We start from the raw sequence: 13,042 nt of genomic DNA, 5'->3' as shown, positions 1-13,042 counted from the left end.
CCTCCCTCCGGGGACTAACCTTGGAGACTGCAGTTGGGCAGACTCAAAGTCTAACATCACCAGTGCTGACAGCGGCGGCGGGCAGAAACCCAAAGGCTAAGGACCAGAGGGCTCACCTGGAGGTGCTCTGCGCCCGGGGTGGGGAGGTGACGATCAAGTGAGATTTCACGGTGGGTGGCGGCTGCTGGGGCTCGCTGAAGCTGAGTGACCGGCTCCGGACCTGGGTTTGAGGGGCATAAGCAGAGCTGTGAGCGTGAGACCTGCCCCCCCACCCCAGGACTGCGAGGCCACCCTGGGCTCCGCCATGCATGCCTCCCTGAGCCCCAGAGCGGGTGCTGGTGCGGGGAACCATGCAGCCTCCCCTAGAAGAACATCCTCAGCAGATGGGGGGGTCAGGTCAGGCAGACAGGAGCCACCCTTAAGGCTTTCGGGGACTTAGATGGAGTTAGCACACAAAGGGTAAATGGAAGCATTGTATTGCCTTAGTGACACCTCCTGTCAACTAGGTTCTGCTGTGTGTGACAGATACTTCTCTGTGGCAGACACTTGAAACGAGAGCCACCCCTATGTGGTTCTAAGGACTTGCAGCGTCTCTCAGTTCAGAGCCAAGGGTACAAGTTCGCGGTGGCCCGAGACTTCTAGCCCAGCCCCCACGGCCTCCGCATGCTCCTACGATCTCCTGTCTTGCTCTCCTCTCTGACAGCCCACATTCCCTCCCTTCCTTCCATCTGGGCATCAGGACTCTGACAAGCACTCGCAGACGCTCACGGTGTCTAGGCACAGTGTCACAGCCCATTTCTAAAGGAGAAAACTGCTCCTTCCTGACTCGCCCTGAAGTGCCCTTCGAGCGGCTGAGAGGAGCTGTAGCCAGACAGAGGAGGCCGTACGGTGATCTTCGTGAAGTATGGCGGCAGAGACAGGCAACACCAGCCAGGTGCTAGGTTGCCAGTGACACGGTCCCCCAGCCCTGCGGGTGCATGCAAGAACTTTGGGGGTACTGGAGTACACACTCACCGGAGAGAGCGGGGAGGTGGCGGTAGGGGCAGCAGCCCAGCTGATGCTGGTGTAGATGTGGGGGGAGACGGGGATCTGGAAGGAGGGCAGAGCCTGCGGAGACAAGAGGGTGTCAGCCTGTGCTCCAACTAAGGAAGCATGTGCCTCAGGTCCCATTTGCAACAGAAGGCATATCTCTGCCTAGTCAAGAGCCTAGAAAACACCAAGACAGCTACACAGGTTTTCCCATGAGCAGCCTCAAGGCATCTAACCCATCATCGGCACTGCCTCCTTCCTCCAGAGAGGCTCCAATCTTACTCTGTAACCCTCCTCTTGGGGACGCTTATGTGCCAGCCTTAAGATTTAGACCTTACAGGGTGTTACTCGGCAGCTGGATCACCTATTGAGAACATGCTTCAGGCAAAAAAGTCCAAAGCCTTCTGAGTCTGAGCAGTATGAAGGACAGAGAACTGCCAGGCGATTCCTCAGGACCGGGGATACAGGCAGGGATGCCTGGCTTCAGTCTAGCCCTAACGGTACCGGCCACAATGCCCAGATGCCACAAAGTCAGCTAAGGCTGAACCTTAGCCAGACACCAACTAAGTGGTCACTAATTCGAGTGAGGAGCGCCTGCTTATTTTGTCGCTTTTCTTACTGAAAGTACCACTGGTTTGGGTTTTGTTTTCTTCGTGTTTTGTTTGCCCTTACTCTGTAGCCCACGCTGACCTTGACCTCCCAGGTGCCAGCAGTACAAGCGTGGACAAGCACACCTGGTTGAAAGCACTACTTTTTTATTTACGGACTTGCAAATCGGTTAAGTCTGCTCAAGTCCAACTACAAACACAGAAAAGGTTTTTGAACCAGCATATGGGAATGGGAACCTAGCTTGCAGGGTGAGGGTCATTCTAAACGAGACCGTCCTCCTCAACATGACAACGTTCCCAGGCCCCTGAGAATAATGCAGCTCTCTCCCTTGGCCTGTGCCATGTCTTCCCGTGTCTTCAGGAAACGGTACTTTGACAACTTATAATTAGCCCTGGCCAAATCCTCATTGCTAACCCCAGGTCCACCATGCACTTCAAGAGAGCAGGGGTCATGCCCTACTCTAACTAGAAGGCTTACCTAACCCAATGTGGACACCTAGTAGGTGCTCAGAGCAGCACCATTCAGTGTAACACACTCCTCGGGGCGAAGAAGGAGTTACCTGGGAAGCCCTACACGATCCTGTCGATTCTTCCAGCCAGTCTTGGAAGTGTCAGCCCTCTCTTCACGTCGCACACCTGACATGGTTAGACTTCTCATTTGCACTGAGTGTTACGGTGTCTGCTGCTGCTGTTTCTGACACAGGGCTTACATGCAGCCCAAGCTGGCTCCAAACTCCCCACATAGGTGAGGATGACCCTGAACTCCTATTCTTCCTGTCTCCACCCTGAGTGCTGGGATCGCAGGTGTGGGCCCCTGCACTGAGTTTATGCTGTGCTCAGGTTCAACCCAGAGCCCTGTGCGCATGTTCAGTACGCAACTCGACCAACCGGCCTACACCCCAGCCTTTCCTCTTCCTTCTCTGGGGAAGTAAGGTCAGCCACTCAGCCAAAAGGCTCAGTCTTCCACCAAGGTGCCCAGAGGCCTGGGCTCTGACAGCCGGTGACCACTGAGACCCCAGGCTGACTAAGGCCCCCCACACACGCCTGCTGCACACGTACCTGGTATGCGTGGTCAGCCTGAATGTGCCAGAAGGAGCCAGGAGCTGACTTGCTGAGTGCGACAGACGGCAGGGGAGACTCCAGGCCAGCGTGTTCCGGGCCAGAGGCCTGGCCTTTGGGTGGGGGCAACGAAAGAGGAGCAAGGGACGGGCTGGTCACGCGGGAGGTGGGGGCCGGCTCGCCGCCGCTGGGTGTCCCAGGGGCAGGGGGGGCAGCCACAGCCAGAGCAGACTCTTCCTTCAGCTGCATCTCTGTGTAGTAAAAGTCTTCCTCCCGCTTGAACTGATCAGAGTCCACCGTGTCCCTGCGTGGAACCGACATTTGGCCATCATTAAGGATATGCTGCCTGCCTCGGTGTGAAGCCAGGGGAAAGAAAGGTATAAGGAGGGCCGGGCGGTGGCGGTGGTGGCGTACGCCTTTAATCCCAGCACTCGGGAGGCAGAGCCAGGCAGATCTCTGTGAGTTCGAGGCCAGCCTGGGCTACAGAGCAAGATCCAGGACAGGCACCAAAACTACACAGAGAAACCCTGTCTTGAGAAAAAAAGAAAGGTACAAGGAGGAAGTGACTGCCTGTGTGATCCAGGAAGTTGGGGGTGGTACCCAAGAAAAGACCCAGGAACCCTGCTCTCAGAGGCTACCATAAGGGATTAGAACATGCCCACCTACGGAAGCTGTTCTTCCCGGCACGAGGGCTCACACAATGGCAACCATGTATGTTGGCGGGAGCCCTCTTGGGGCTCACCCCATCCACAGCATGCTCTCGGGCCCTGGGAGGCAGTTCACACCGGAGGCGCTGCCCTGAGGGTTCTGTACAGAGACTCCCATCGGTGTCACAGAGCTGATACAGACCTAACTCCCACACACAGACGCAGAGGTACAACTTGGCCACTGTGTCTAAGCCGCAGAATATCTCACCGGCGATTACACCAAACTGTTCTATTTCTACCCAGAACTGAACCATCTTGCTTCCTACCCCAGGTGGGAAGATACCACCCCAAGACACACAAGAGATCACTCTCCGGCAACAGCATCAAACCTTGACCACGATGTCAAGAGTCTCCCTGCCCAGAGAAGGCATCGTACATTCTGTGGTCAGGGAGGGGGACTGGGCAGTGCCTGGGGTAAGCCGTTTCACAGAAGCATTCCGGGCTGCGAGGCCTGTGGAGTTAGCAGGGGGAGGCACACCTAAAAGGCACGTTAGGCAAGAGGCACTGAGCTCTGTACCTACCCCAGGTGGAGGGCTTTGACGTGTCGTTTGATGCCCACGATTGAGCGCAGAACCTTGCCACAGCTGGGCCACAGGCACTTGTACATCACCTTCACAGAGTTCTAGGGGAAAAAGAAGTCTTAGTAACTGGTGCGTGTGAATCCTCTCCCCGGGACTCTCTCGTCACTTGATGAGGACGTCAGCTGGCTGCCATCCTCAGACCTCCAGACCCAAAAGAAAAACGTCTAGGGAAGGGGGTTCCCGGAGAGCACAGAAACATGCACAAGAGGACCTGAGAGGTGACCTGGCGGCCACATAAACAAACAAGCAAAAAGACACAGTGGCACACACTTGTGATATCAAGGAGCGGCAGAGACGGTAGATCCTGGACTCATGGGCCGCCCAGCCTAGCCTATGTGGTGAGCTCCAGGCCCGTGAGAGCGCCTATCTCAGAAACTAAGATGGGGTGAGATGGGAGAAATGAACAGCACCTCAAGATAATACCTGAGGCTGACCTTTGTGCAGGCTCACCCACAAACATACACCGCCCCCCAAAAACACGGTAAGGAAAAGAAAGCAGCCTCCGTCTAGGGACTTCACAAGAGGTGCAGCAAAGGAAAACTGGCCACACCTGGGACCCGTGGAGTCCCTGCTCCTCGGGGGATGGCCATCTCCACATGCTCGCCAGTCCCCGGTCACCTACCTTCCTCTTGCGTGGGGCTGGTTCGTCCAACAGGAACGGGTCCGAATCGGTCTCAAAGCCATGATCAGTTTGGGGGGACCCAAAGGCGTCACCCAGGTACTTGGGGCTGGCCCGAGGGTGGGGGGGCGAGGGGGTGGAGATGCCACTGCTCCCGCTCCAGTGCCCGCTGGTAGTGCTACTGCCGCTGTCCGACACGTCCCCGCTCTCCTTCCAGGGGTCACCGCAGGCTGCACGGGAAACTGGCCAGAGAGAGAGGTGAAAGGACACTCAGGGGGCTTATCCCCAGGGACAAAGAAAAAAAAAAAAAAAGGAGTACGTACATGATAAAAATGAAAACATTACTAAATTTTAATTAATAAAGAAATCTCTTCCCGAGCTACAAGATGAGGGAGGGCAGGTGCAAACGCTAGGGCAATTTCTGGTGCTACAACTGCTCTGCCTGGTGGACATTTTCTGCCCCGGCCACATGGGTCATCACTGACCACCGCATGCACACTGCAACTGTATTTCGCGGAGGACGAATACAAAGAGTGTAATTAAAACCTAGTTCATGCTGTACATGCTTAAAGGAGGACCCTTCTTAGCTCCAGCCTGGCCGAGAACCTTCACAGGGCGGTGGCAACACGGGATTCCTTCCTGATGAATTTCCTGAAAAGTGCTTTTCAGTCATTTCAGCTTGGACAAGTGCATGAACCTCTGTGAGTGCAAAGAAACTTCTCAGAACTTTCAGAGGCTCTGGGCTCTGGGCTGTCATTGTAGTGGCCACCTGCCCCCTCAGACTCAAATGTCTAAGAAGGAAGAATACACGTAACAAGTGGAGTTTTTTTTTTTTTTGTTTGTTTGTTTGTTTGTTTATCAAGACAGGGTTTCTGTGTGTAGCTTTGCACCGTTCCTGAATCTCGCTCTGTAGACCAGGCTGGCCTCGAACTCACAGAGATCCGCCTGCCTCTGCCTCCCAAGTGCTGGGATTAAAGGCGTGCGCCACCACCGCCCGGCTAACAAGCAGGATTTTTATGCTTAGTTCTTTCTTTGATTAATTTAAAAAATATTTTAAAATTTAAGATTAATTTAAAAAATATTTTAAATTTAAAATTTTTAAATATTTAATATTTTAAATTAATATTAAAAAAACATTTTACTTTGTTCTCTTTTTTTGTGGAATGGTGAGGATAAAACTGGGAGCCTTGTTCATACTAGGAGAGCACTCTAGCACTGAGCGAAACCTCAAGCCTAGTGGTTTTTTTGGGTTTTGTTTACTTTTTTGATCGTTGGGTCAAGCCGGACTATCGGGCCTTGCCTTCAAATCCAAGCCAATTGATGGCATAAGATGATCTGAAAGTCTAATACATGAGAACAGCAAGAGAGAGAGAAGACACTTCTGCTCCCAGCAGCCCCAGCTTCCTATCCAGACATTCAGAGTCTCCTGACCCAAGGCTTGAAGAGACACTGCCACACCCTGCGTGATCAGGACAGATCTGAAGGCTGGGCCAACTCTGAGGTCCCATGTTTCCAAACAAGGCTCTCTTTACTTCTAGGAGACCCCTGCCCAAACAGGATGCTGGATAAGGAACCCCCTCCTGCCCAGATGCCCTGACCTAGTCTTAAAACTCTCATCACCCCCTCTTCCTGGAAACCGAGAGGTCACCAGAGCTACACACAGAGTTTAAAACAGCGGAACTCAAGAAGCAGCCAAAGCAACCGATCACGGATGCATGCACGTGGGCCCAAGAGGGAACTCCTGCCACGTGATCTCCCCTTCGGCTCCTTTCCTGAATCCGCTGACTCAACGTCTTGGACTCCTTAAACCTACTGAGAACTTGGCACCCCTCCTCTGGGTCTTCCTTGGTGCACAATAAAGAAGGCTGCACTGCTGGGATTGACCACTAGGTGTCCCCAGGTGCGGTGACAGCCTCCGGGTGGTGTAATTAAATTGGCTTTCACTCCAAGAAGCTTACTAGTGAAGGACACTTGTAAAGGCCACTTTCCTCTCAGTGTGAATTAGAATTAACTACAAACTTGTAAATGGCTTCTAGGACTGGCAGATAAGGAATTTCCGGTAAAATAACTCAAGTCACTACCAGTCCTGTCAGAAGACTTACTCTGCAATCCTTCTCTAATGTTTGCCCCCCAAGTACTGGTAAAGTGTTTGGGGATTATAACCAGAAGACTTCTGTTTGCATCTATAAATTTGAAGTCATTCTATTAGGGACTTTTTTTTATTACTGTGTGTGTGTGTGTGTGTGTGTGTGTGTGTGTGTGTGTGTGTGTGTGTGTGTGTCATGGTGCATAAGTGGAGGTCAGAGGACAATTTAAGGGAGTCAGTTCTCTAATCCCACCATGTGGGTCCCAGGGACCAAACACAGGATGTCAGGCTCGGCAGCAAGCACCTTTACCCAGAGTCTTTTCAAAGGCCTATACTATTTGGTTTGTATAAAGCAACCAGATCTGACTTCAGCTCAGGTGTTTGGCCTGTAAGCCCACGCCGATGTATGAGGCTGACTTAGGCGCTCAGAAGTGAGTGCTGATAATGGGAAGCCCCTAGGGGACCACCAAGCACAGTTCTGCTTTTGTGAACTCAATAAATGTTCCTGGAGGCCTTGTCCAGGATCCCACAGACCTCGCTTGAGTGGCCGTCTTGGCTGAGGCGCTGAGTCCAATCACTGCCACAGAGCACCAAGGAGTTTCTGCTCAGAGGAGGAAACTGAGCTCCTGATCAATAGCCCTGAGAGAGCGAGCCTCGGTCGCGGGCCTCTGCCATGCCAGGAACCAGTCCAACCCCACTCGCTCACCAGAGAAGATGGGCTCGGCCCCAGGAGGACTCTGTACCACAGGACTGCAAGACAGAGACGTCAGCACCATTGCGGCCATCATCTCATCCATCTCCACTGCATCCGACTTCCTGGATTCAAACGGGGGGGGGGGGGGGGGGGGGGGTAGGCTTACTTGCCAGGCCGGGCTGGGAAGATGAAGCTACCACATCGGCTTACTTTCACGGGACCTCACCTTACACTGCTGTGCTGTCCGCCCGGAGTCCCCCCCCACCCCCACCCCACCAACCTGCAGGAGCTCTACGTGAAAAGGAAAGCAACAGTCTGTGAGAAGTGCTTCTTCCGGGCGGTGCTTCAGTGAGCCCAGGACATGAGCAGGTGGGGCCCCTGCTAAAACGGGGGGGCTGACACCTGAAGACAGCGGCTCTCCCCAAACTCTCCTCCTAACCCCACAACTTCAAATGGAACATTGTATTTGGGGGCAGCAGAGAGAAGAGTCAAAACGCTAAGCTGAAGCATGGGAACAAATGATGAGGCCCACTGGAATCTAAACACTAAAATTACCTCCTTCCCCTGCCTTATATTCAAATTTAAGAGGAAACAATTACACTAATGGATTTTTCTCTCCCCTCTGCCAAAATAAACACAGCATTCTGTTAGCTTCTGAACGTCAACAGAACCTATTACATAAGCCAGTGAGCAAACAAACCAGGATAAAAGAAATAACCAGATGAAACCACCTCCCACTGCGAAGCTCCATGCTCCAACAGGCTGCAGAGAATTTTACATGTGCTTTTTTTCTCCTTTAAATCCATACAGTTATATGGTTTGGAAGTAAAATATGCACTATCTGAAATCTAAAGTATTTGGGGGAAATTAGAATATAATAAACTGCCAGTGGCCTGCCTATTTCAAAGGACTGTATTCGCCCATTATTTATACACCAGGTCACCAGATCTACCAAACTGTGCACCTGGGTTTGAAGCAGAAGGACCAAGGCCATCAACCTATTAAGGAGTACTTTTACATGATCTTTGTGTTTTTACTTCCCCAGAATAGAAAAATAAGATTTTTTTCTGGCCTTTCACTGGATCCACGGTCAGCAAGGCTGCTCCTCTAGTCTGCAAACACGGGTCTGCTGGGCCAGCAGGGTGGTTCAGTAGGTAGAAATGCCTGCTGCCAAGCCTGACTAGCTGGGGTCGGTGCGCAGGACCCACGGAGCAGAAGAGAACTGGCTCCTGAAAGCTGTCCTCTGGCATCCACAGGTGCACCACAGCATGCACACATACCCCATACATAATCAATAATAAATGTAATTTTAAAAATGTTATGCCACCTGGTCTACCAACAGGCCCCATACCCACGAAAGGGGGTGGAATAGAGTTCAGCCGTTTGCATATCTTACATGCAAAATCATCTCAGCTGGTCAAGTTTCTTGTTTTTAATTTTTATTTATTATTATTATTATTATTATTATTATTATTATTATTATGTTTGTGCATGCTGTGTGAGCATTAGTACACTCATGCCATAGCACATGCGTGGAGGAGGTCAGAGAACAGCTCTGTGGAGTAGGCTCCTCTTTCCACCTTTACATGGGTTCCAGGCACTGAACTCAGGATGCTGGGCTTGCAGAGAAAGTGCTTTAGACACACTGAGCCAGCTCCCAGCTCCAGATTCTCCTTTTAAATCTTAAAAGAACAATACAGATAGACTATAAGGTGTACATCGGGATCTAGAGTCCCAGGGTGACATCATATCATTGAGCTCCAAATCAGAATATCCATTCTTTAGCCAATGGTTCTTAGCACCCAAGGGAAGAATCAGACCAGCTTGTTTCAGACACAGGCCGCCGCCGCCTGTGTCTCCAGTTTTGAGCCAAGAAAGGATGGCTTTATCTTTTTAAATGCTATTTCAGAATCAAAAGCATTTTCCTTCTTGACAGATGCTACATACAAATGATACCGAATCGCACTAAAGTCTGGGGACCCTGGTTAGTTCCCAATGAAGCACGGTGTGCCTCCAGGCTTTTATGTGCACAGCTACCGCAGCAAGTAGCAATGACGGAGTCTGCTTGGCCCACAAGGCTGAACTCACTTCTCTCTGCCCTGTACAGAACCAGCACTGGCACTTGGTCTCATCTCTTCCTGTCTCTTCTCACGAGAAATTAGGAGCTGAGTTTAAACCTTCACCAAACCAAATAGCTGTAACCCCTAAGAGAGTTTTGGATAAGAAAGGATGTTACCTAGGCTTCCTTCCGTATCTAGCCTCACCATCCCAGCCAGTAGGCATCCAAGACCCCCACATTCCTCCCACCAGATCCCAGCCCATATCTATAACCCTCGCCACTCCTACAAACCTCTTTGGGACATCGATGTTCCGAGACACGGGTCTGTAGGCTGGCACCTGGGATGTGGGAGCCTGCAGCTCCGCCAGCCACACCTCTTCCACTTTACAGCAAACCTGTAACTTCTGGTCCAGCAGCCGGACCGTCACCTTGTCCTCAGGCCAGCTGTGCTGCTCCACCAGGCCCTTGCACTCCTGACCCCCGTACCACACACAGACCTGCAGGGGAATGATGGCCAATGGTCAACACTCGGGAGTTTCCACACCCAAGCCCTTATGGATCCCAGTTCCAGGGATCAGGTTATCTGCTGCAGTCTGTGCTCTGATACACTCATCTTTAATCTGTACATGCTGAGATCTGGTAGGCACCCCCGGTGTTCACATGTTAGACACTTAACCCCCAAGACCAGTGTCCGGAAGTGGGGTCTAGTACGTGTGAATATGCCATGAGAACTGCCGCTCTCTCAAATGGCCTGTCCTAACAGGAGAGAATTATCCAGACAGTGGGGCAGGCAGAGAGCGTGTGAAGTGTTAGGAGGGTGAGTGAGGACCCTCATACTCTCCTGTCTTTATCCTCCTCTCGGACTTCCCAGTTTCCAGAAGTTTGAGCAGAACACACTAGTGTCTATACATTTCCCCACCTTGGGTATTCCATTATAGCAGCCTAAACGGGCCAGAAGAAGCAGGCATGTATGCCCAGGCACCTGCTGCTGTCCGCCCAAACACTCAGGCTAGCCACACGGGATCAAATCTTCCTCCTAGAGCTCCCTACACACCTCCCATCCTAGAGGATACTGAGCAGGCCAGCAACTGGGGTTTCTCTGAACCCCAACTCTATATCCATCCTTCAGTTACTCACCACCACCACCCTTGCCTCTGAACTTGCAAACACCTCTTACTCAATGCTTTTCTTCTGGAGAGTTCTAAGTCTCATTCTCCCCAGTACGTACTGGAAAGGGAGAGGCAGACTGCTCTCTCGTCAGGGTACCTGGAAGTTGGAAGGCTACCTTATCTCATGAGGACAAAGGTCTAGGGGGCACCAAGCCTCATGAGAAGCCAAAGGCCAAGTCTGTAGATGGACCCTGGAGAAGGCAATGGCAGGAGCCCATGAATCTGGATCTAGTGATGAATCAGGTCTAGGTGACCATGAGCCCAGCCATGGCAAGGGGATGCAAGGAAAACAAAAACAAAAACAAAACAATTCTTATCAGATTTGGACTACCCCTCCATCTGCAGCTTCTGCAAATCTCTTCTCTGGCGCCTATAGTCTAAGGTCCTTCTCCTTGCTGCCTAAATTTGTGAAGTGAAGCAGACAAAAGGCCACTGAGTTGAGGCCATGCTTTCATCTGAGGTTCTGAGCATCCCAGGATGCCTGGCCACTTTCTCTTCCACAGGACAATCATGGAGATGCCCTGGTCTGAAATGACAGTGCATTCTCTGCCGAGCCCCAGTCTGTAGGACTTCCAGCCTATCACCTTAGGTACTGCTAGTCTGCCAATCCCAACACTCAAGAGACAGGGTACCCGTCCATGTTAGGATCAACCTACCTTCTGTCCGGGCTGAAAGGCCACCTGTGGGGGGCCTGAGGTACCCAGAGCCTTGAGGACCTCCTTGGGCTGCTCCTGGCACATAGGGTCCTTAGAGGTAAGTGAGGGCTTGGGCGTGGCTCCTTCGGGCACTTCTATCTGTGGTTCCAAGGGTAGGCTGGTCCCCAGTGGCACCTCAGAGGCACTAGGTCCCAACACCCGGGCTCCCAAGAGGGAGCGCTTACCAAGGCGTCGGGACAGCATGCTGGATACTCTGTTACGTCTGCTGAGAAGACAAAAGTGGCAGTGAGTAAACTTTCTTTTTTTTTTTTTTTTTTGGTTTTTCGAGACAGGGTTTCTCTGTGTAGCTTTGCGCCTTTTCCTGGAGCTCACTTGGTAGCCCAGGCTGGCCTCGAACTCAGAGAGATCCGCCTGGCTCTGCCTCCCGAGTGCTGGGATTAAAGGCGTGCGCCACCAACGCCCGGCTCGTGAGTAAACTTTCTTTCTCTCTCTCTCTCTCTCTCTCTCTCTCTCTCTCTCTCTCTCTCTCTCTCTCTCTCTCTCTCTCTCACACACACACACACACACACACACACACACACACACGCACACACACACACACTCGCGTGCTCACACGTGAGTTTCTGTGCATGCATGCCTCAGCACATGTGTGGAAATCAGAGAACAACTTGGAGGAATCAGTCCTCTCTCTGCCATGTAGGTCGTGAGGTTAAACTCAGGACCTCGGGCTTGTTGGCAGGCTGAGCCATCCTGCTGGCTTGATCTTTCCTTTCTACAGAAAACTGACACCTATTCCTAGGAGGTCATCTGAAAACTACTGACAAACTCAAAGAAAATAAAATCACTTGTGAACCTGCCTCCCAAAGATCCCCACTCCTGGGTTCGTATTTTTATTGTTATTTTTGAGACTCCCATTCCATGTAGCTCAGGCCGGCGCTTCCTATGCAGCTGAGGATGACCTTGAATTTCTGATCCCCCCTGCCCCCATCTCCTACCACGTGTTCACCACCATGCCCATTTTATGTGGTGCGGGAGGACAAACCGAGGGCTCCCGGCATGCTAGGCAAGTCCCTTCACCAACCGAGCCACATCCCCAGCCCTGACTCCCATTTCCCCCTAAAAACATCCCACCCTCCTTCTTTTATAACTGTGCTCGCATTTTCTGTTCCTGTTTTGTTCTGTTGTTGAGACAAGGTCTTGCTACTGCTGGCCTGGAACTTACTACCCAAGTCAAGCTGGCCTTGGCCCGTGGCAATCCTCTCGCCTGAGCATCCTAAGTGCGAGGATCACAAGTAAGAGCCGATTCCCGCAGTTCTGCCACACTTTATTTCTATAAAAATGAAGTCATTTCTGGTAAGCTGGTTTTCACTTAATACGACAGCTGAGTTTTTCCCTACGTCAGTAAGTGTTGATCTGTACAAATGGCCACCAGTCTTTTCTTAGAAAAGTGAACACTGCTGCTTTAACAAACTCCCCCATTACTTCCTGGAAGTCCAAGTCCCTATTCTGCTCTCTCACCTATTCTGCCTCCACCAGGCACCCCCTGAGCCAACCCCCCACCCCCCCAGCTACCATAGCTTCCTTCCTGAGGTTCCAATCCATGATTGCCCAATGAGCACCGAGGGCGTCTGTTAGATACACAGACTACCAAGCTGGGTTCGCTCCAAAGCTGCCGACAACTCTGGATACCCACCACGAAACTAACAACACCAGGACTGGACAGCTAGCTCCATGGTTGAAAGCACTGGCTTTTCTTCCAGAAGACCACGTCTGTC

At 51.8% G+C, this 13,042-nt stretch overlaps 1 protein-coding gene across 2 annotated transcripts in view; it reads right to left on the bottom strand.

Annotated features, from left to right (window-relative positions):
- Znf395 (zinc finger protein 395) overlaps positions 1–13,042 on the bottom strand; it is a 42,570-nt gene that overhangs the window by 2,970 nt on the left and 26,558 nt on the right. Inside the window, exons 2-9 of one of the 2 annotated variants that reach the window (XM_076545226.1) lie at positions 11,268–11,532; positions 9,734–9,939; positions 7,396–7,505; positions 4,607–4,845; positions 3,925–4,025; positions 2,697–3,000; positions 1,015–1,107; positions 117–220 (exon numbers count right to left, since the gene is read on the bottom strand). In XM_076545226.1, coding sequence (XP_076401341.1) covers positions 117–220; positions 1,015–1,107; positions 2,697–3,000; positions 3,925–4,025; positions 4,607–4,845; positions 7,396–7,505; positions 9,734–9,939; positions 11,268–11,510 — 1,400 coding nt within the window. In that variant the 5' untranslated portion in view covers positions 11,511–11,532. The remainder of the gene's footprint in view (positions 1–116; positions 221–1,014; positions 1,108–2,696; positions 3,001–3,924; positions 4,026–4,606; positions 4,846–7,395; positions 7,506–9,733; positions 9,940–11,267; positions 11,533–13,042) is intronic. The other variant, XM_076545225.1, reaches the window with a different exon arrangement.

The sequence above is a fragment of the Peromyscus maniculatus genome, chromosome 9 (genome assembly GCF_049852395.1).
Source record: "Peromyscus maniculatus bairdii isolate BWxNUB_F1_BW_parent chromosome 9, HU_Pman_BW_mat_3.1, whole genome shotgun sequence".
NCBI classification, from domain to species: domain Eukaryota; kingdom Metazoa; phylum Chordata; class Mammalia; order Rodentia; family Cricetidae; genus Peromyscus; species Peromyscus maniculatus.
This window is presented reverse-complemented; position numbering and strand designations above follow the sequence as displayed.